The 21,121-nt window shown below is 47.4% G+C and overlaps 1 protein-coding gene and 1 pseudogene across 2 annotated transcripts; both read right to left on the reverse strand.

The window, feature by feature from the left end:
- Window positions 1–1,803: 1,803 nt before the first annotated feature.
- Window positions 1,804–7,413, reverse strand: CUNH12orf76 (chromosome unknown C12orf76 homolog). The gene is made up of 2 exons (XM_085837058.1): window positions 7,249–7,413; window positions 1,804–3,473 (listed from the first exon to the last, which is right to left on the reverse strand). Exons 1-2 carry the CDS (start codon window positions 7,379–7,381, stop codon window positions 3,388–3,390), a joined length of 219 nt encoding a protein of 72 aa, XP_085693184.1. The 5' UTR covers window positions 7,382–7,413; the 3' UTR covers window positions 1,804–3,387.
- Window positions 7,414–9,931: 2,518 nt separating this feature from the next.
- Window positions 9,932–20,878, reverse strand: LOC110295437 (14-3-3 protein theta pseudogene; annotated as a pseudogene). Its single transcript, XR_015046986.1, has 3 exons — window positions 20,486–20,878; window positions 17,185–17,547; window positions 9,932–11,428 (listed from the first exon to the last, which is right to left on the reverse strand). The product of XR_015046986.1 is annotated as a 14-3-3 protein theta pseudogene (transcript).
- Between the last annotated feature and the right edge of the window lie 243 nt (window positions 20,879–21,121).

Here is a 21,121-nt window from a genome sequence, read left to right on the forward strand (position 1 = left end):
GCAGCTGTGCCATGCGTGATCACGGAGGGGGACCCTAGGGAACACCGTCATCTGCATCCTGTGGCTCTGCTTCCCTGAAGTCTGTGACTGTGTCCTCGGAAGCCACATAAAGCGGGACTCAGCATTGCAGCAGCCTCTTACAGCCTTTCCCATGTTCTCTCTAAAAACACAAATAAATCCATTTCCATAAAGGGTGCTCAGTGTTGACAAGCCTGAGCAAGTCCTCCAGTCATTGTGTTGCCGGAACACAGGCTTCCTGTTCACACTTAACTTCCTGTCCACAGAGCGGCTCGCCTTCCACAGCACTCGCTGGATGGAAATAAAAAGTGTTGGGCTACCTGGATCCTCTTCGTGGGCCTCCTGAAGTATGGTGCCTTTGAAAAGAGAAACAGACTCGCTTCTTGAAACTGGGGTTTCAAGAGTGCTGGGGGCTGCTTTTAACACATTTGGGTAGATGCTGGGTAACAAATGATGTCAGGGTTCCAGAGGTGGGCGTTGGTGTTCTAGGAGACAGGAAAAGCCAGAGGCTTGTGAAGGTGAAGGCGTAGGGGTACAAAACGGGGCACCAAGGCTCCGGTGCCCCCAGCGAGCTGAAACTGAGAAGTTCTACCTGGACATATGCTGGCCCTGAGTCCAGGCTCCCGAGTGTCCCAGCCTTGGCATGAAATGCAGCAGGAAGGAAAAGCTGGCTTTAAACGGTGACCGGACCGTACAGGCAGCAGCACGGGCTCAGGCGCCTCACCTCCTGACTGTGATGACATGGAGAGATGGACCGGACTATAAAAACTAGGTGACTCCATGTGGGACAGTCCTGGAGACCAAAGTGTGCTACCCAGACCTCAGTCTAGAAATAGGTGTGGGTTTGGGATTTCAGTGCAGCTGGAAAATGACTGGTGCTCCCAGACCTCAAACAGCGCCCCGGGTGTGGTGTAGACTGGTCACTGTTCCACTGGCTACACAGGTAATGTGTGGGGGACAGTTTGACTAAGGGGCCTTGCACCCCTGAGTTCCCTTTAGTAAAGCTGTCTGTAGCCCTGGTTGGCCAGGAACTCTTCAGAGACTCACCGACTTCTGCCTCAGGAACCCTAGGATTAACGGTGTGCACCACCAGGTCTGGCAACTTATTTTTAAATACTTTTAATCGTGTGTGTCTGAGGAGGGAGGGTGTACACTTGAGCGCTGGTGCCCTCAAGCCAGGGCCTCCTGGAGCTGTATGCATAGGTGATCAGGTGCTGCCTGATGTAGGCGCTGGGAGGGTAAGTCCAGGTCCTCTGGAAGAGCAATATGTGCTCTGAATTCCCCAGCCATCTCTCCAGCCCCACGATTTCTATTTGTAACCATGCATTTCTGGTCTAATTCTCTGCCCCGGGAAAGAGCCTGGAGAACTTCAGCCAAGTACCCCTGGCGCTCACATCCACGTCTACACCAAGCAATGAACGAGTAATGAGGGTTATAGACTTGGCAAAGCTCTGGTGTTTCCTTTTAAAACATTTAAAAAATGGCAACAAGGACTAGAGTAGCATAGCAAAACAGGCTGGCATGTCCTGCTGGGGAGAACAGCCTGTGGCCACTCCTACATCTCAGTATTTTACACCACTGACTGCAGAGCGCCAGTGTTCTCACTGATAAAGAGGTGGGCACTGGAGAGGGTGAGGTTTTAAGTTCTTACAGTCGGCCCTGGGACCAAACCTGCAGGCCTGTTCGGTCCCTGCCAACTCCAGCTCAGCTCTACTATTTTTTTTTTTTTAAAGATTTATTTATCTATTATATGTATGTACACTGTAGTTGTCTTCAGACATTCCAGAAGAGGGTGCCAGATCTCGTTTCGGATGGTTGTGAGCCACCATGTGGTTGCTGGGATTTGAACTCTGGACCTTCGGAAGAGCAGTCGGGTGCTCTTACCCACTGAGCCATCTCACCAGCCCTCAGCTCTACTATTTAATGTACTATTTTAAACTCAGGGCTTCCTTAAACAAATCAGACCAGATATTCATTCATTCATTCACTCACTCACCCCCCCCCACACACACACACACACGCACACCTGCATTAAAGATTTTTTAAAAAGGATTTTATGTATATGAGTGTTTGCCTTTGTGGAATGTGTGGTGCCCGCCAGATATCAGAAGCAGGTAAAAGATCCTCTGGAACTGGAGCCACTGGTAGTTGTGAGCCACCGTGTGAGTGCTGGGAACCAAACCCGGGTTGTCTACAAAAGCAACAAGTGTTCTAAGGACGGAGACATCTCCAGCCCAACCCCTGCACTTCAAACACTTGGGAGCGTAATGAGGCACAGAACAGCAGACGGGACCTCTCTTCAATTTAACTGACATTTAATGGCTCAGCTCAGGGTTACAAGGTTCCAGATGTGACCCCCCACAGTTGGGTGGTATTCACATTAGTGCAGGCTGTTAAGTTAAAACACAAAGAGAATACACAGTAAAGCCTAACAACAATGTTAGAGCAAAATTTAAATAAATACTAATAACCTCTGTAACGACAGAAAGTCCCAACAGGGACGTCTAGTTCAGAAGCAGCAGCTGAAAGGCAGACAGGCAGTCTCGTCAGCTTGCACGGGGGTGGGGGTGGGGGGCACACGGCTGAACCCTCTACACCTAGGGAGAAAGGGAGACTAAATCCTAAGTCTCAGGTTGCCACCTGTCACCATGAGGACATCTATATGTCTGAGCCACCCAGAACCTTCCAGGCCAAAGTGGGAGGTGCGGGTGGGGGCATGTGACACTATCACAGACCTAGGATGCAACACTGATTGGCTCGGTGCCAACGCAGCAAGGAATGATGGCTAAGTTCCCTAGCTTTGTAGCCAGGGTATTTGACGGCAACTCAGTGGAGTGAGATGTGGTGTGTGTTTTTATAGTTACTTATTCCTGTGCAGAGGTCAAGGAACAACCCATGGGGGTGGGGTGGGGGGTTTCTCTCCCTCCAGGTTCCACCCAGGAATCAAAATTGGCCTCAGTGGCAAGTGCCTGTACCCGCTGGATCATCTTGTTGGCCCTCGAGTATGATGAACACACTGTGACAGAAAGGCAGAAAGCAGGGGGAGGTCTGCATGCTAGGTCTTCCTCTTCTATCCCAAGCATTAGCGATTAGTCCTTGGGGTAGCTCTTCCGGACACTTCACAATGGACATGTCTTTACAAGGGCTCTTGGAGCCTCCGACTTTACTTTTAACCAGCACAGCCAAGCAAAAAGAAAGAGACGCCGAATCAATCAGTAGCAAATAACTGAAAACAATCCCCACTGGGCGCTTTCCTAACCCTGTAGCATTTACCACCTGCCCAGAGTTCTGATTCCACCATCTCCAGTGGCCTGCGTGCAACACGACTTCTGTCCCGGAGACTTGGAGCAGCGCTTCCCCATGTGGCCATCACCGCCGACGGATGGGCTTGTAGACACAGAATGCCATAAGGAGGACAGTCACCAGCAGGATGCTAAAGATGGTTCCCATCAGCACTGCAAAGGGAGAACAGGTGATCTATCCATGAAGAGACAGCGCTCTTCCAACTGCTACTCACACCGAGGGGACTTACCACACAGGGGGGCCTGGAAGTAGCCATGAACAGGCGCTCACTCAAGTCACCCCACAGATACTGGAAAGTAAACACAAGCCTCCTTCAGACAGCCCCTGCTCTGCTCAAGGAAGAACCACAATGTGCCAGGAGGGGGGGAGGGGAGGAGGCTCCTTCTGAGAGACAACTCAGGAGGCCAGGGCAGTCACAGGGCTCAGCAAAGGGCCTTGAGGCCAGAACAAGGCCAGCACGTGAAGCAAGCAGGTAAGTATCGTGGAAAGCCAAGGTATGCAGGGCCTTTCAGACAACAAAAGAACAGGGACTGGCTGCTCACTGGGTGATTTTTGAAGGTTGTGTATGTGCATGGTACAGGTGTGTGTGTGCGCACGCGCGCGTGTACACACGTGCGCACAAGGCCAACACAAGATGTCATATCTCTTCCTGCAACTGCTCCATGATTTGATGCCTTCAGAGAGGAGCCCCCCCCCCCACCCCCGTGGGACCTGAAGCTTGTTGTTGTCATCTGGGCTGGCTGAACAGCCAGCAAGGTTTCTGTCAAGTGCAGCTTTGTATGTGGGTGTCAGGGACTCGAACCTGGGTCCTCGGGCTTGCAGGCTGAGCACTCGCTCTTACTGAGGCATCTTCTAGACCCAATCCTCACTAAGTATCAAGAAAGGCTGGAAGGCCTCAGGCCAAGACCACCTGATCTGATGAGTTGGGACAAAAAGGTCCTCTAGCTTCTGTTCTGAGAACATCTTGTGGCAGATGGCAGACCAGGGAGCCTGGGTAAATAACCCCGGTCAGGCGTTGGGTGGATCCTGAGAAGATCATCCTCACCAAAACAGCAACAACTTTACAAACCTGCTTTAAAAAAAAGTCTTGGGCTGGAGAGATGGCTCAGTGGTTAAGAGCACTGACTGCCCTTCCAGAGGTCCTGAGTTCAAATCCCAGCAACCACATGGTGGCTCACAACCACCCGTAATGAGATCTGATGCCCTCTTCTGGTGTGTCTGAGGACAGCGACAGTGTACTCGCATTAAATCAATCAATCAATCAAATAAATAAATCTTTAAAAAAAAAAGTCTTTTAAGAACTTATTTTTGTCTATGTCTGTGCATGCACAGGGGTCAAAGTGACAGAACTCAGGTCACTGGGCTCAGCGGCAAGTGCCTTTATCTGCTGGGCCATCTCAACTTACTGCGTGTGTGTGTGTGTGTGTGTGTGTGTGTGTGTGTGTTAAAACATTTAGGTGTCCTGTAAGTGTGTGTAAATGCCATGTTTATAAATGTAAGTGTGTGTATATGCCATGCATGTACAGGTGCTTCCTGCAGAGACCAGAAGACGACACTGGGCCCCTGGAACTAGAATTACAGGAGGCTGTGGGCCACCAGAGTGCGTACTGGGGACCAAACTCTCATCCTCTGGAAGAGCGGGAAACGCTCATAACTGCGGAGCCGTCTCTCCAGCCCCTGATGTCTTTCTGTGGGTGGGTTCCCATCTAAAATATTCAAGGCATTAACGGGAGGAGTGGGGCCTACAGGTGACTACTAAGCCTGGTGTCCCAGGCCTTGAGGACCCGATGACATAAATAACCAGCCACCCGCCTTACTCAGCAATAGCTGTCTTCCAGGACACTCAAAACACTATGACCTTCAATAAGCAAATTTATAAACCCTTAGTTCCAACTACGTGGCCCCACGCCAGGTTCCAACTGGGTCTGACCATGATTGTTGTGACCGAGTTCCTGTTCCTCTGAAAAGCCAGGACCGACCCAACCACTTTCCAGGCAATAATTTCAGAGCCTCTGTGCCCACCCCACCTCCTATACCATCACATCCTCTTAGCCTGGTCATCAAACACAAAGGTTCGTCTTTTCTTGGTGAGGGTGAGAAAGGACAGAAAAACATGACAGAGCATGCCACAACTCCAAAAAGGCCAGATGTCACTTTAAGACCTTTATGGATGCTAGGAACCAGGCTCTCTTAGAGTGCAGCCTGCTTCCGGGTTTGTTTGTTTTCCAAGACAGGGGTTTCTCTGTGCAGCCCTGGCTGTCCTGGACCGGGCTGGCCTCAAACTCACAGAGGTCTACCTGCCTCTGCCTCCTGAATGCTGGGATTAAAGGCATGCACCACTACACCCCCCATCCCCCACTCCTGCTTCTGCCTGTTTTAAAAAGCAGAGTTCCCTTCCAGTCTCAGAATCTGTCTTGAAAGTTTTGACTCTTTAAAGCCTCTTCCTAAGTAAGGAAATGGTTTAAATGGAGCGATAGGATTTAAGTCCAGCTGTAGTCATAACTTTAGGAAACTGGGAATTTGAGGCTTTTGTCAACTTGACCAGGCACTTAGTTGGCCTGGGCTATTTGGCAAAAGTAAGACCAAGACTGTGTTTAACAATGACCCAGGATCCATACTGGAGTTAACACCAGCTCCAGGGAACCTGATGCCCACTACCAGCCTCACTGGAAAACACACACAAGGATGTACATCTTAAAAATCTAAAATATAAAAGAAGAGAAAAGCTTAAGACCACGTGTTAGGTCCATAATATCATTTGGATTAATATCTGCCTGGAGCCCGATAAGTCCCTCTATTCTTCATCCTTATATCTCCCTCTCCTGCATGGCATATCCAGTAACTGACTGGACTGGTGGTTCCAAAGAGAGCCTTAAAAGACAATTTTAGCCCACCCTATGATCACTGAGCCCCACATTCTGCACCGATAATCTGGGGCAAGCAGAAACTCACTTAAAAGGATTCCTTTAAGCTTAACTATAGATTACCTTCAAAACTTCACTTCTGAACAAAACAGGCAGCACTCAGGGTGGCAGGCAAGTCTGCATATAGAGGGTAAAAGAGACTCCGCCCCCTGCCTTCCCTCCCAAGAAAGAATCACTTGATCCAATATGTCCCTAGGGTGATAAACCCAGCTCTAAAGGGAAATCCGTGAGAACCGCCCAGGGGAATGCTGGATAGGGTACCAAGTTAGTGGCCAAAACATGGAAGGAACCAAGCCGACTGAAAGGCAAACCACAAATGATACGGGGTGGCCACTAATGAGGAGGGAAGAGAGGCTGAGACAGGACAGACAGATTCTCTCTGAAGTCTGCCCACCTAGGCTTCCTTCACCGCCGTGCACTCGCTTGTGTGTGTGCGCGTGTGTGTAATAGACACCGCCCTAAAGTTCCTTCAAGCCCCCACAAACCCCGGGTTCAAGTACCGACATCCACCACTTCCTACCCGAGTACCCCTGAGTAACACCTCTACCTCTGGGCTTCATTTTCCTTTTCTCCAGAACAGGGTTGAAAGCCCTACTTTTCTCATTAGCCCTCTGCGAGGCCCAAAAGAATTCCCATAAACAGCGATGCTATGTAGGAACCCTTGCTGTGTAGGAAATGCTAAAACTTGTCAATCAGGAATGGCCATCGCTGAGAACGGACGAGGGATGCAGGATGAGCCCGGCTGCCTAGGCTGAAGCCACAGAGCGAGCGACAGAGGAGCGCACACACACCCAGGACTCCAGGTTCTGGCTCCAGCAGGTGCGCCAGCCAGCACACGGGGGTGCGAGCGCTGGCTCCCAAGCCTAGAAATGACCCCAGGAAAAGCAGCTTCGCGAGGACCACAGGGCCGGGCCGGGCCGGGGCCCGCCCGCTCGCGCCCCGCACAAGCTCCCCGCGCCCGGATCCGGCTGCAAACGCGTACCCTCCGCCCCGTCCCGCTTACCCAGGTTCTGCCCCCGCAGCACCGCGTAGGGCCGGCTCTGCTCCGGCGGCACCCCGGGGCTCGGGGCCTCGGCTCGCCCCAGCAGGAGGCTGCAGAGCGCGGGCAACAGCCGCATCCATCCTGAGCGCAACATCACTGAAACCCGCACCGCACGGAGCGCGCGGACGCCGCTTCCGCCGTAAGCCCCGCCCCTAGACGTTGCCGTTTTTCCCGAGGTCCGCCCACTCCGCTCGCGCAGTTGCCACGGAAACAGGACCGGTGGGGGGGGGCGAGGGGAGGAGCCACCCCGACCAACTTGGAGGGAGGGGGGAGAAATTATGGTTCCGCGCGGAAGGAACTGCGGCAAGCGCTCGCATCGGGCTTCCCCGTGGAAGGCTTTGCTTTACACATTCATACATTCATACATTTTCGTATTAAATAGTCAGTGCAGTCCGAAGAAAGAGACACCGTAATCTCATTTTTGAAAAATGTAAGTTATTTTAAACAATATTTTCTTAAAGATTTATTTATTATATATAAGCACACTGTAGCCATCTTCAGACACACCAGAAGAGGGAGTCAGAAATCATTACAGATGGTTGTGAGCCACCATGTGGTTGCTGGATTTTGAACTCAGGACCTTCAGAAGAGCAGTCAGTACTCTTACCTGCTGAGCCATCTCACCAGCCTGAAAAGTGTTAAGTTTTATGTATTTTGCTTCCTTTCGAGACAGGGTTTCTCTGTGTAGCCCTGCCTGTTGGAACTCACTCTGTAGACCAGGCTGACCCAGAACTCAGAAATCCTGCCTCTACCTCTCAAGTGCTGGGGTTAAAGACTTATACCACCACCACCACTGCCACCACCTTTCCATCTTCCATATGTGGGCATTTTTCAAGCATATTTTTCTGTGTATCACATACCTGGCAGTGCTCATAGAGGCCAGAAGAGGGCGTGGGATCGTCGGGAATTGGATTTACAGATGGTTGTTAGCCGCTGTGTGGGTTTTGGGATCTGAATATGGGTCCTCTGGAAGAGAAGTCAGTGCCGAGCCGCCTCTCCAGCACCCGTAGAGTGTGTGCGTATGCGTGTGTGTGAGACAGAGACAGAAAAAGTCGGAGAATGATGCTATATGGGTGCAGTGCCTGTGGCGGCCACTAGAGGGTGGTGTATATCCCTCAGCAGCTGGTGTTATAAGTGGTTGTGATGTATCTTCTGAAATCTCTCGCTCTAGACCACAAACTCATTGCTTCTTTTCCTAAGAATTTTAAAGTATATTGCCAATACCTCGTGGGATACCACACTAGTCCGTTTGAAATTCAAACCTATGATGGTGGTGGACGCGGGCTGTGTTCCTTTCCTTTGGGTTACAGTTGGTGACCAGATGGAAAGCACGCCTGTCTTCCTACCCGTGATGTCCTGGTGTCCTTGCTCCGGGGGCATGCTCACCATCCAGTGGCCAATAAGCATCCTCCATCCCTATGGCTGCAAGAACTAGTTCATGACCTAGTGAGTGGCCTGAGTTACAGGCAGCCTTCTTCCGAGAGGATTATTATCATCATTAATTTGTTATTATGAATGAGATGGAGGGGTCTCTTTAAACATCACTGTCCTGGAACTCACTATCCCAGCACTTGGGAGGCAGAGGCAGGTGGATTTCCGAGTTCAAGGCCAGCCTGGTGTACGTAGTGAATTCCAGAATAGCCAGGGCTACACATTGAAACCCCGTCTCCAAGCCCCCCCCCCCAAAAAAGGAAAATGTACCTTGAGATGAATAAAAACCAGGACGACCACACATCAAGCCTCTGTAACGTCGCAAAAGCAGTTTTTACAGGGAAACTGACAATAAATTCATTAAGAAGAAAAACAACCAGGCAGTGGTGGCGCCACCTTTAATCCCAGCACTTGGGAGGCAGAGGCAGGCAGATTTCTGAGTTCGAGGCCAGCCTGGTCTACAGAGTGAGTTCCAGGACAGCCAGGGCTACACAGAGAATCCCTGTCTCGGGAAAAAAAAAAACAAAAACAAAAACAACAACAACAAAAAAAACCCAGACCTTAAGGTATTTGGCGAAATCGAAGAAACCCATCCCAAAGTTAGATGAGGAAACTGATAATACAGGTTAGAGCGGCAATAAACGAAACAGAAAACAGAAAAATAAGAACAGCATTGATATGAAGGTGGGGAGGATCTCTTTAAAAGTCAACAAAATTGGCAAACTCTTTGCTATACTGAGAAAAATAAATTATAAAGGACACTGCACTGATTTGAGGTCATAGATTGCCACTGTGCTCGAGCTGAGGTGGAGAACGGAGACGCTCCACCTTCTGCAGGACAGGTGCCTAGACACACGACCCTACTATGGTAAGGAAGCAGTACTGTCTCACGATCCTGGGATGACAAATGGCGATCTCATTTGTGCGAATGACAGATGCATCCTTTCTGCAGGTTGGCCAAATCCTCTGAGGGATGCGGCAAGACTGACTTCCAAACGCATGGTCAGCAGGCACAGCGCAAGTCTGACTCACTAGTCAACAGATTCTTCTCTTTCCTCCACATCTTTACTGCCATTGGTTGGGGGTGGGGAGGTTAGCTGCTGCATAGACCCCACCCTTATCTGCAGTGTCTCCCTTGCCATTAATAGCTCAGTCTTATGCCAGGAAGATTCAAGGTTTTTAGCCTTCCTAAAATGTCAAGATTTGTCACACATTTTTTTTTTGTAAGTGAATTTTTATTGGGAAGGAAGTTGTCAACTTAAACAGCAGCAAATGAAGAATGCATAAGGAAACTCCCTGTTGTCACAGACAGATGTAACCTCCAGAATATGTGACACAGGAAACATTTTGATCTGTGACCCCAAGCCGGGATGCATTAAGCGCTTTCCCATTCAATCTAACACTTCTGGATTCCTACTAAAAAGGAATTTGTAATAAGAGCATGGAAAAGTTGCTTCTGAAAGGAAACCCCCAAAAAGGTTCAGAAAAGGAATGTAGAAATCAAGACGTTATTATTACAGTTACTTTAAATTGTAACACACTACATTTTCCATATCTTCGCAGTAATACAAAACACAGTCACTTGAAGGACTGGTTCAGATTACTTAAATACCAATTGTGCTGCCAGTCCTCTACACAAGTGTCTGGAGGTTACTCGTGTTTATAGGAAATGAAGCTATTGAGACTTTTCTACAGCAGTAATTGCTCACCAGGAAGTGGAGACAACACAAACCAAGGGATGGAGTTTCCCCAAAGCTGCAGTGTGAAAAGACTATAAACAGTTGATCCCATCCACATGAATGGGCTTCCTTGCTAAAGGAGATCCAAGTGGAATAAGGAATGGAGATGTAAAAAGGTTTTCTTGAGGGGAAGGAGGTTGGTGCCCTGGATGCCTTTAGTTTTCGACCACCTCTGCTGCATCACATTCTTCTCCTGCACTGTCTGATGTCCATAACGTTTTAGCCAGTGTGCAGGCGAGCTCTGGATTATTAAGGCTCTCATAGTAAAATACAGAGAAGTTAAGAGCCAGCCCCAGGCGGATTGGATGCGTAGGCTGCATCTCTTTCTTGCTTATATCAAATGCCTCTTGGTAGGCTCCTTGGGAATTTTCTATCATTTGTTTTCCATCATTGCCATAAGCTACTTCAGCAAGATACCGGAAATAATCTCCCTTCGTTTTCAGATAGAAGACCTTACTCTCTGAATTAGTTGCATTGGCTATATTTACTTGTCCAACAATTCCAGGACCATGGTGCAGATGGACCTCAGCTCCGACTCCACTTCCTCCCGATGGTCCTTGATCAGCTGCAACTTCTTGACCGAGGTGTCGGTCTTCTGCTCAATGCTCGAGATGACCCTCCAGGCAGACCTGCGGCCCCCTACCACGTTTTTGTAGGCCACCGACAGCAGGTTGCACTCCCCGTTGGACAGCTCGGCACCCTGCTCCGTCACGGCTTTCATGCAGGTGGCCATGTCGTCGTCGCAGCGCTCGGCCTGCTCGGCCAGCTTGGCCTTCTGGATCAGCTCGGTCTTCTCCATAGCGAGCGAAGGCGAGTGCCGAGCCAGATCCAGAGTTCTCCTTCTAGTCTCCTTGTCACACATCCTTAACTAAGATGATTTTTTTTCTCTAATAACAGAGAAGAGGTTAAGCTCAAAATGGAGATATTTCTCAGGTGGCCTCATCTTGGTAAAATCCTTCATCCTGACGGTGCTTTAAAAAAAAAAATTGTCCTTTTATTTTAGATCTGACATCACAAGATGATCATTTAAATTTGAGATTTTTATTTCTACTTTATGTGTATGAATGTTTTCCTTGAATGTATGTCTGTGCTTAACATTTCTGTGGTGCCCGAAGAGACCCATGGTTGTGAGCCCCCATGTGGATGTTGGGACTAGCAGCCAGTTCTCTTTTTGAGCCATCTGTGGTGGTTTGAATGAAGACCACCCCAAAAGCTCCTGTGTGAACGCATGGTCCCCCGTTGGTGGTTGGAGTGGGTGTGTCACTGAGAGTGGGCATTGAGGTTTCAAGGACCTGAGCCAAGCCGACTCCTGGCTGCTCGCTTGCTTGCTAGCTCTCTGCCTGCTGACTGTGGGTCAGAATGTAATTCTCAGCTGCTTGACCAGAGCAATGCCTGCCTGCTGGCCAGCACAAACTGCCATGAAGGTCATGGGCTGACCCTCTGAAACTGTAAATATGCTTTCTCCCCTCTTCCCCCAATTAAATGCTTTGCTTTTAAAGTTGCCTTAGCCCTGATGTCTCTTTGCAGCAATAGAACACTAAGGTGTTGCACACCTTTAATACCAGCACTTGGGAGGCAGAGGCAGGCAGATTTCTGAGTTCGAGGCCAGCCTGGTCTACAAAGTGAGTTCCAGGACAGCCAGTGCTATACAGAGAGAGAAACCCTGACTCGAAAAACCAAAAAAAACAAACAAAAAAAAAGGATCCCATCTCTGCAGCCCATCAGGTTTTATTAGGGTCCAGGCTGGAGAGCAGGGTTCTTGTAGTTTCTTCTCTCGCCTTCTCCTGGAGTTCCTCCCTTGGTCCCCCATTTATTGGATTGTCGCCACTTAGTTTTCATCTTAAACATTTGAATATAATCCTGTTTCTCCTCTTAGGACTTATTAAATGGCTCTCTTAATTTTGCTTCTTTTATAAAAAAAAAAAAAAAAAAAAAAAAGAAAGATATAATTTAGGTCCTCTTCATCCCTGGTGCCCCATGGGACTTAGCTCACACAAAGAACTCAGGCTTGAACAAAAGGTTCATCCAGGCACCAGGTGTCTATGGGGAGAGGGAACTCCAGTGAGCTCCCTTGCACTGAATTGACAGCACAGCTTTGATTCTGCCCTTCGAATGAGTGGGCGCATCCCTTGTCCTACCTCCAATGCCTGATACGCTATCATTTTAAACAAGAATACTGATATGCAGCCCAGGTTAGTCTCAAGTTTCCTGTCTCAGCTTTCTGGATACTAGGATTACAGATCTCTCTCTCTCTCTCTCTCTCTCTCTCACTCTCTCTTTCATGCACATAAACTTTACCTAAATACGTCTGGAGTCAGAAGCAGTGTTGGCATGTCTTATATTTCAAAATGGAATTTTAAAAAACCCTCTTCTTAGTCTCATTATACCCAAGACTAAGAAAAATATTTAGAGTTGGGCCTAATAACACAGTTCCCTAGGTGGCTGGCACAGGGGGATCTCAAGTTCAAGGGGTGTCTATTGAGTAAAAATCGATCCCCAGTACTTAGTGAGACACGGCTCAAAGTACATTTTAAAAAGGGAGAATGTAGGAGGAGCTGGGGATAGACAGTGCTGGTACAGGCCCCCTCCCTGCCAACATGTTCATACATACATTCAAGAATGGTGAGTCCAAGCCGGGCGTGGTGGCGCACGCCTTTAATCCCAGCACTCGGGAAGGCAGAGGCAGGCGGATTTCTGAGTTCGAGGCCAGCCTGGTCTACAAAGTGAGTTCCAGGACAGCCAGGGCTATACAGAGAAACCCTGTCTCGAAAAAAACAAACAAACAAAAAGAATGGTGAGTCCAGGTTTTAAGTTTGAAACATGTATTCTTAGGACACATAAAACCACTCAGGGTACAGATGCTCACCCTGAGCAGTCCATCATGGTCCGTCACTGTTGTGACCATCTCAGATGTCACTCTCTCAGCAGAACAGGCCGCAGCTGGAGGCAGCCAGACTGTTCTCAGGTTAACGCCCAGCATTAACTGACACTATAGCTTTGCACAGCTGCTGCGGAGGTTGGGCTCACACAGTTTTGGGGGTATAGCCTCCTCAAACAGACTGGCTCAATTTCAAAAAAGTACATTCTCCTGCATATTCACTATTCCCACCAGATTTCTGAACTGGTGATTTTTAATTTTTGATCACTTATTTTTTTTTTTTTTATTCTCTCACATTGGTTGTCTTTTTTTTTTTTTTTTTTTTTTTTTTTTTTTTTTTTTTGCTTTTCCAGACAGGGTTTCTCTGTGTAGCCTTGGCTGTCCTGGAACTCACTTTGTAGACCAGGCTGGCCTCGAACTCAGAAATCTGCCTGCCTCTGCCTCCCGAGTGCTGGGATTAAAGGCGTGCGCCACCACGCCCGGCTCCACATTGGTTGTCTTAACTATTTTCTTGAAGTTTGAAAAACTATATCATGTACATTGGTGATTTACCTACATGTACGTCTATGAGGTGTCCAGATTTCCTGGAACTGAAGTTACAACACAATTGTAGAGCCGGGCAATGGTGGCGCACGCCTTTAATCCCAGCACTCAGAAGCAAAGGCAGGCGGATTTCTGAGTTCAAGGCCAGCCTGCTCTACAGAGTGAGTTCCAGGACAGCCAAGGCTACACAGAGAAACCCTGTCTCGAAAAAAACTAAAAAAGAAAAAAAAAATCCAAAACAAACAAACCAAAACCAAAACCAAACAAACAAAAAGATAGTTGTGAGCTGTCAAATTGGTGCCAGGCATCAAACCTGGGTCCTCTGGAAGAGCAGCCAGTGCTCTGTTGACCAAAGAGTCAACCCTCCAGCCCCCAAACCATACCCTTTTTAAGGTCTTGAAGTTTTGAATTTTACGTGTGTGTGTTTGTGTGTGTGTGCATGTACTGGCTAGTTCTGTGTCAACTTGACACAGCTGGAGTTATCACAGAGAAAGGAGCTTCAGTTGAGGAAATGCCTCCATGAGATCCAACTGTAAGGCATTTTCTCAATTAGTGATCAAGGGGGAAAGGCCCCTTGTGGGTGATGCCATCTCTGAGCTGGTAGTCTTGGGTTCTATAAGAGAGCAGGCTGAGCAAGCCAGGGGAGGCAAGCCAGTAAAGAACATCCCTCCATGGCCTCTGCATCGGCTCCTGCTTCCTGACCTGCTTGAGTTCCAGTTCTGACTTCCTTGGTGAACAGCAATGTGGAAGTGTAAGCTGAATAAACCCTTTCCTCCCCAACTTGCTTCTTGGTCATGATGTTTGTGCAGGGATAGAAACCCTAAGACAGTGCATATGTATATGTATATATGTGTGTGTGTGTGTAAAGTCTAGTGTGTTGTCTTTCACTGGGTAGACAGTCTTGAATAATACATTCAAGGAAAGTCACTTAAATCCAACTCAATAAAACCTATGTCCTTCTAGAATAAAAGGAAACACTGCCTGTATTTCTGGGTCAGATCATGGCACTGACCAGATGGGAGCCCTGGGTGAACTTCTGAGGGTGACTCCAGTCACTCCAGAGGTGCTGATGAGCCATCTTGTCTTCAGACGGCCAGCAAGGAAAAGGAAGCACACTTATTTTTAAGATTTATTTTACAGTGAGTGCACTGTACTGTCTTCAGACACACCAGAAGAGGGCATCAGATCCCCCATTACAGATGGTTGTGCGCCACCATGTGGTTGCTGGGAATTGAACTCAGGACCTCTGGAAGAGCAGTCAGTGCTCTTAACCGCTGAGCCATCTCTCCAGCCCTCAGAACCATACAATTCTTTTTTCTTTGTTTGGTTTTTTGGTTTTTTTGTTTGTTTTTTTTCGAGACAGGGTTTCTCTGTGTAGCCCTGGCTGTCCTGGAACTCACTCTGTAGACCAGGCTGGCCTCGAACTCAGAAATCCGCCTGCCTCTGCCTCCCGAGTGCTGGGATTAAGGCGAGCGCCACCACTGCCCAGCACAACCACACAATTCTTAATGTCAAGTTTTGCATATGCCAGCAGTTCTCATCCTGTGGGTTACATCCCCTTTTGGGGTCCAACCAATCTTTTCACAAGGGGTCGTTTAAGACCATCCTGCATAGCAGACATTCACATTACCAGTCATAATGGTAGCAAAGTTACAGTTATGAAATAGCAACAAAATAATTTTATGGGCTGGTGAGATGGTTCAGTGGTTAAGAGCGCCGATTGCTCTTCCGAAGGTCCCGAGTTCAAATCCCAGCAACCACATGGTGGCTCACAACCATCCGTAACAAAATCTGATACCCTCTTCTGGAGTATCTGAGGACAGCTACAGTGTACTTACATATAATAAATAAATAAATATTTTAAAAAATAAAAAATAAATAATAATTTTATGCTTGTGGTAAGTGCTGGATCCCTGTTTTTAGGGACAGCTATGAAGACAGACATTTCAAGATTGACGTTTCTTATGATGGAAAAGGACAGGCCTGGATGATATTCAAGGAGTGTCCTGTATGGGGTGGTCATAAGGCTGTGGCTTTCATCAGGTCCCTCAGAGACAGGCTATGCGTGCTCCCGAAGAATCTGAGGTGGAGTTTGGGGCTGTGCAATGAGTTTCAGTGCAACAGCCTGTTCTAAGCCAAGCCTTCGTCCAGATGTTTCAGCAGGGGCTGGGCATGGGCAGCCCGCTGACATAGGTACAGCTTCCTGCTCCAAGGCCTGAAAACTGCAGGCCGCTCCGTTCATCCGTTCCGGACAGCATTCTGTCCGTCTGTGGATGGAGTTATGGCGAGCTTTCCACAGTTGAAGCGACTCCACATGGAGGTTGCTGATGCTCGGCATCCTTTCCCAGGTCCAGTGTGGTACTGCCAGGCGTTGACATGTCTCCATGTCAAAAAGACCTTAAAGCAGGGCAGTGGTGGCGCACACCTTTAGTCACAGCACTTGGAGGACAGAGACAGGCAGATTTCTGAGTTCGAGGCTAGCCTGGTCTACAGAGTGAGTTCCAGGACAGCCAGGGCTACACAGAGAAACCCTGTCTTGAAAAACCAAAACAACAAAAAACAAAACAAACAAACAAAAGAAACCCTTAAATTAATACAACTATACAGCTATGTTTAAATGCCATATTCTGTAAGTCTCTGAGGTTTTTGAAGACCATCTATCTACTCATCGTATATCAAACAAGCTAATGTCACCTGTCTACAGCTACTTATTATCTGTTCTATCCAGGATCAATATTTTTGTGATCATTCAGACTAGTTTCTAATAGGACCATGAATTTAATTATCTATTAACTTGCATTATTTAATTCAGCTACTAAAAGGACTCGGACTAAACCTTGTATTTTTAAATGAGTTGCACAGGCATAATACCCAAACAAAAGTTGAAATTTACATACAGTACACTGTAACAACCTTAAATTTTGTATCAATATACAAAGCTTTATGCCAATGAAAACCTTAAATCTGTATCAATGTATATAGCATTTTGTACCAATGTAACAAAAAAAATAACCTTATTTGAAAATAGCAACAGTTCTAAGTTGCAGAGTAGATTCAATAATCTACCCTTTTATTTCTATATGACAACTCTATATTCTCCCTTTTTTTCTTCTCGCTGGGCGTGTGTCACCACACGCTCTCTTCCCTTTGTCTGAAAGGATAGAGAAAAGGAAAAGATAGAAATCCCTGATTCTAAATTCCACATTTAGTTTCCTCCCCATCCAAGACTATAATTATTTGTAAATCATCCCTTAAAATAACATATGTATAATTCATAAATGACCAAATCCATCCACCCCAACTTACGCCACTGGGACGACAGTCTTCTTCTTATTGCTTCCTGCTGCATTGGGGCCAAGAACTCCTGTTTGGGATCCCAGAAGGAAACTGGGGAAGTCAACAGAGAGCTGGCTGACATTGGTTGTCAGGTCTACATATGTGAACGAAGTGAACTCTTGACTGCATCAGTCTGAAGGGCCGGATTAATCGAGGCCATCTGGGATCAGCAGTCCTTCCTGAAGCTGTTCTAGCAGCAAGTCTCTGGAAACGGCATCAGTTTGAGGCAGGATCGATCAGGGAGCGAAACAGCAGGTTTGGCCTTTCAGCATCTTTGAGGATGAATCCCGGTCAGGGCTGGCCTCCTGGGCCTCCATTCTGCAATACACAAACCTGACAAGCAATACATAGGTCTATAAAGACATCTGTGTGGAATGCGCAGGGTGCACAGACCAATTAAGGACAATTTCCTGCTCTTTGTTTGAGCAGGTGAAAACTGTCTTTTCCTTGGACGTTAGTTTGATCGTATATAAGTCTCCATTCACACCATATGAAAGATGCTATGTAATAATAAGGCATGAGAATTCTGTAGCCGACAAGACTCATTAGCCATGTAAACTCAAGTTCTAGCTGGAGATGTAGCTATGTCCCAGTCAGTTTCAGAGTTGTTTTAAAAGCAGTGTTAGCAATATACTTTACCAGTGCATCTGGTCCCTAGCATGTCTCCCATCTGAAGCTGAGATCTTCAGTGTGTATGTGTGTGTGTGTGTGTGTGTGTGTGTGTCTCCATCTACCAAATCTGATCTTTATTACTTTGGAAGGAGCCCAAAGCCTTCTTCCTGTTAACACAAGTACAGAGCCTCTCTCCCAACATAGTAGGTCCTTTGGTCCAGGAGTTTGATATGTACTGCTTCAATCCAGCAGCCCCTTTTCCATTCAGGACTGCTCTGTTTTGATCTCTCTCAAAGAGAGACGTATACTATCATCATAACCATGGAACTTGTAGACACCTTCATTTTGATAACTTAAAACAATTAAAACAACTTAATACAATTATTATTGTTACTCTTTAATGAGACAGGATTTCTCTGTGTATCCTGGCCTGCCCTGGATTTCCTCTGTAGATTAGGCTGGCCTTGAACTCACAAGGAACCTACCTGTTCTTGTGTTTGTCTCCCAAGTGCTGAGATCAGAGGCCTGAATTTATTTAGTATATATGTACCTTTTCTTCCTTAATTTAATAGCCTTCTCTGTATCTCTGTATCTCGACTTCATTCATATTCCCTTCCACTTAGTGTATGAGCCTATTCCTAAGTAACACTGCGTCTGCTCAGAGGTTTTGCCCTGGGTATGCGTCATGCACTAGGGTGAGCCGTAATCAGTTCTCCAGTGGCAGCCCACGGCTAAGCAGAGCAGTTGCTCAGAATGGCATGACACCGTTTCCAGTTAGCTCTTACAGGGCTGCTGTTTCTTCTCCGGGGAGCCCCACATTCCAAGGAGACAGGCTGGCTGCTCAGAGTAGCTTGAAACCCTTCCCCACGTTAGCTCTCAGGAGCACAGCTTTTCTTCTCCTGTTCAGATAGAAGCAAAACAATTCTGCCCCAACCCCAACCCTGGTTCTCACACTGGCCCACAGTAATATGCCTTTCCCAGGGCAAAACGCTTTCTAGCAACAGAAAAGCATTATCTTTCTATTCGAAATGATAAATTTATGGGCTGGAGAGATGGCTCAGCAGTTAAGAGCACTGACTGCTCTTCTGAAGGTCCTGAGTTCAAATCCCAGCAACCATATGGTGGATCACAACCAACAGTAAGGAGGTCTGATGCTGTCTCCTAGGGTGTCTGAAGACAGATACAGTGTACATACATATAATAAATCTTTTTTTAAAAAAAGAAATGATAAATATACCTTATGTGGATAAATATGCTCATTATATCCCATTTTCTTTATATAAGTGTAAGATTATATGTATTTAAAATTTTTTAATTACTAAGGACATTCTCAACTATTATTAAGCAAAAACCAATGTAGTACTTTTTTGGTTGGTTGGTTGTTGTTTTTTTGTTTGTTTGTTTGTTTGTTTGAGACAGGATTTCTCTGTGTAGCCCTGGCTATCCTGGAACTCACTCTGTAGACCAGGCTGGCCTCAAACTCAGAAATCTGCCTGTCTCTGCCTCCCAAGTGCTGGGATTAAAGTCTGCACCACCACCACCTGGCTCCAATATAGTACTTTTAAGTGGAAAAAAATGTGTCATGTGTCATCTTGAATCACAGACTGTTGTTTGCAAGTGGCTGTATCTATCAGCACAGGGTCCCACCCTGACTGTATTGTGCAGACCAGGCTGGTCCAGAATTCTCAGAGATCTGCTGCCTGTCTCTCATCTCCTGTGTCTGCTGTGTTTTAGCCTAGACATGGTGCTGCAACTGAGCGACTCGGCTGACATCTGTCCCCAGCATCCAGAGTTGTGCTTTAGCAGTGGCACAGTAGAAGCACCCAAGAAGAGCCCAAGCTGCCTAGGATTTGAGCCTGCCACTGTAGCTCCTGGGCTCTGCCGTACGGTGTGAGGTCAGTTCTCAGGGTACAGCCGTCTTATCTCAGGCTGTGAAACTCTCAAATCATGTGCACCGAATTAGCATTCACTCCAACACTTGTCCCAAATCCCACCCAGCTTTCGGGTTAGGGGGAGGGGGGGGAAGTACATTTTTTTTTTTTATCCTGGAATTTGAAATCTGGAATTTTGTTAAATCTCAATTTTGTTAAGTTCTTACCACATGTTGGCTCGCCAATATGTTGTAATAAATATTTAATCTCAATTGGGAGCTTCTAACCCATCTTGGATCACTTAGTACCCAGATAAAAGCCACAAAACTTTTATAATAAGCCTTAGTCAGCACTAGAGCTGGGAAGCCATCTGCCCTCTAAGCTGTTAGCATCTACTTCCTTAGCAATAACCCTGAGATATGACCTACCACCCTCTGTGCTCTCCTTGTCATGGTCCTGCCTCAAGACCCCAAGCCTGGGATTCTAAACCCTGCTTGCCTCTCTTCTGCACAGCGATAGGCTGGCTGGAGGCCTCTTTAGTCAACCAATAGTTTTAAATGAAGGAACAAGGTTACATAGCATCACTTGGTGTGCGCAAGGGGATTTCCTCATCCCTAGGGGCAACCCAGACCTTGGGTGCCAGTATTTAGCATCACAATACACAGCAACAGTCCAAACTTCAACACTAACCTCCTGCGATACCTACATCTGCCAAGTGTATGCAGCTAGTGTAAACACGTTTGCTCTATTTTTGTCATGCATAGTTAATATTAAATATAGTCACTTACCACCGGCTGCTAGCAAAACCTTCTTGTAGCATAAACACATCATAGGACCACTTTACGCAGAGAACTTAGTCACCTGCCATCTCTCCCTTGAGCCAGATCCTACGCTGGGACACAACCGACCAGTGAGCACTTGTCACCTGTCTCAAGTCACTGTTGCTCTGGGGACTTTGGTCACTGAAGTCAGTTTATTCCTTCCTCCCTCTGGAAGTCATCATGGCAGCAGTATGACACAAGGTCGTCCATGACCACTGGATGTCGGCCGGCCCTTCACACCTCCGGGACAGCATGGTGGGTGCTATCTAGTCCACAGCTCCCTGAGCCCCTCCCTGAGGCGCATTGTTGTGCTGCTCTGATTCCATCTGGGAAGGCGCTGCTTCCCTTCCCTTCTCTCTTCTGTTACCATGGATGCACAGCTTACTCTTTTACTCTGGAGCCCAGGATTTCTCTAGGGTACGCACGCTATAGTTCACCACTGGTAGACAGGGACCAGTGTCCTTTCAGGGAGGGACAATCAATTTGAAGGAGGTCTTTTGAGATGGCGTGAGAAAGGGACATTCCTGGTGGGACAACTGGCTGAAGAGGCAAGTCAGCTGGGTACTTTTTCTGCCTCTTTGAGCTACCAGGCTTTCGTGTTTT

Source organism: Mus caroli, unplaced genomic scaffold (genome assembly GCF_978045245.1).
Source record: "Mus caroli unplaced genomic scaffold, Mus_caroli_1 scaffold_4, whole genome shotgun sequence".
NCBI classification, from domain to species: Eukaryota; Metazoa; Chordata; class Mammalia; order Rodentia; family Muridae; genus Mus; species Mus caroli.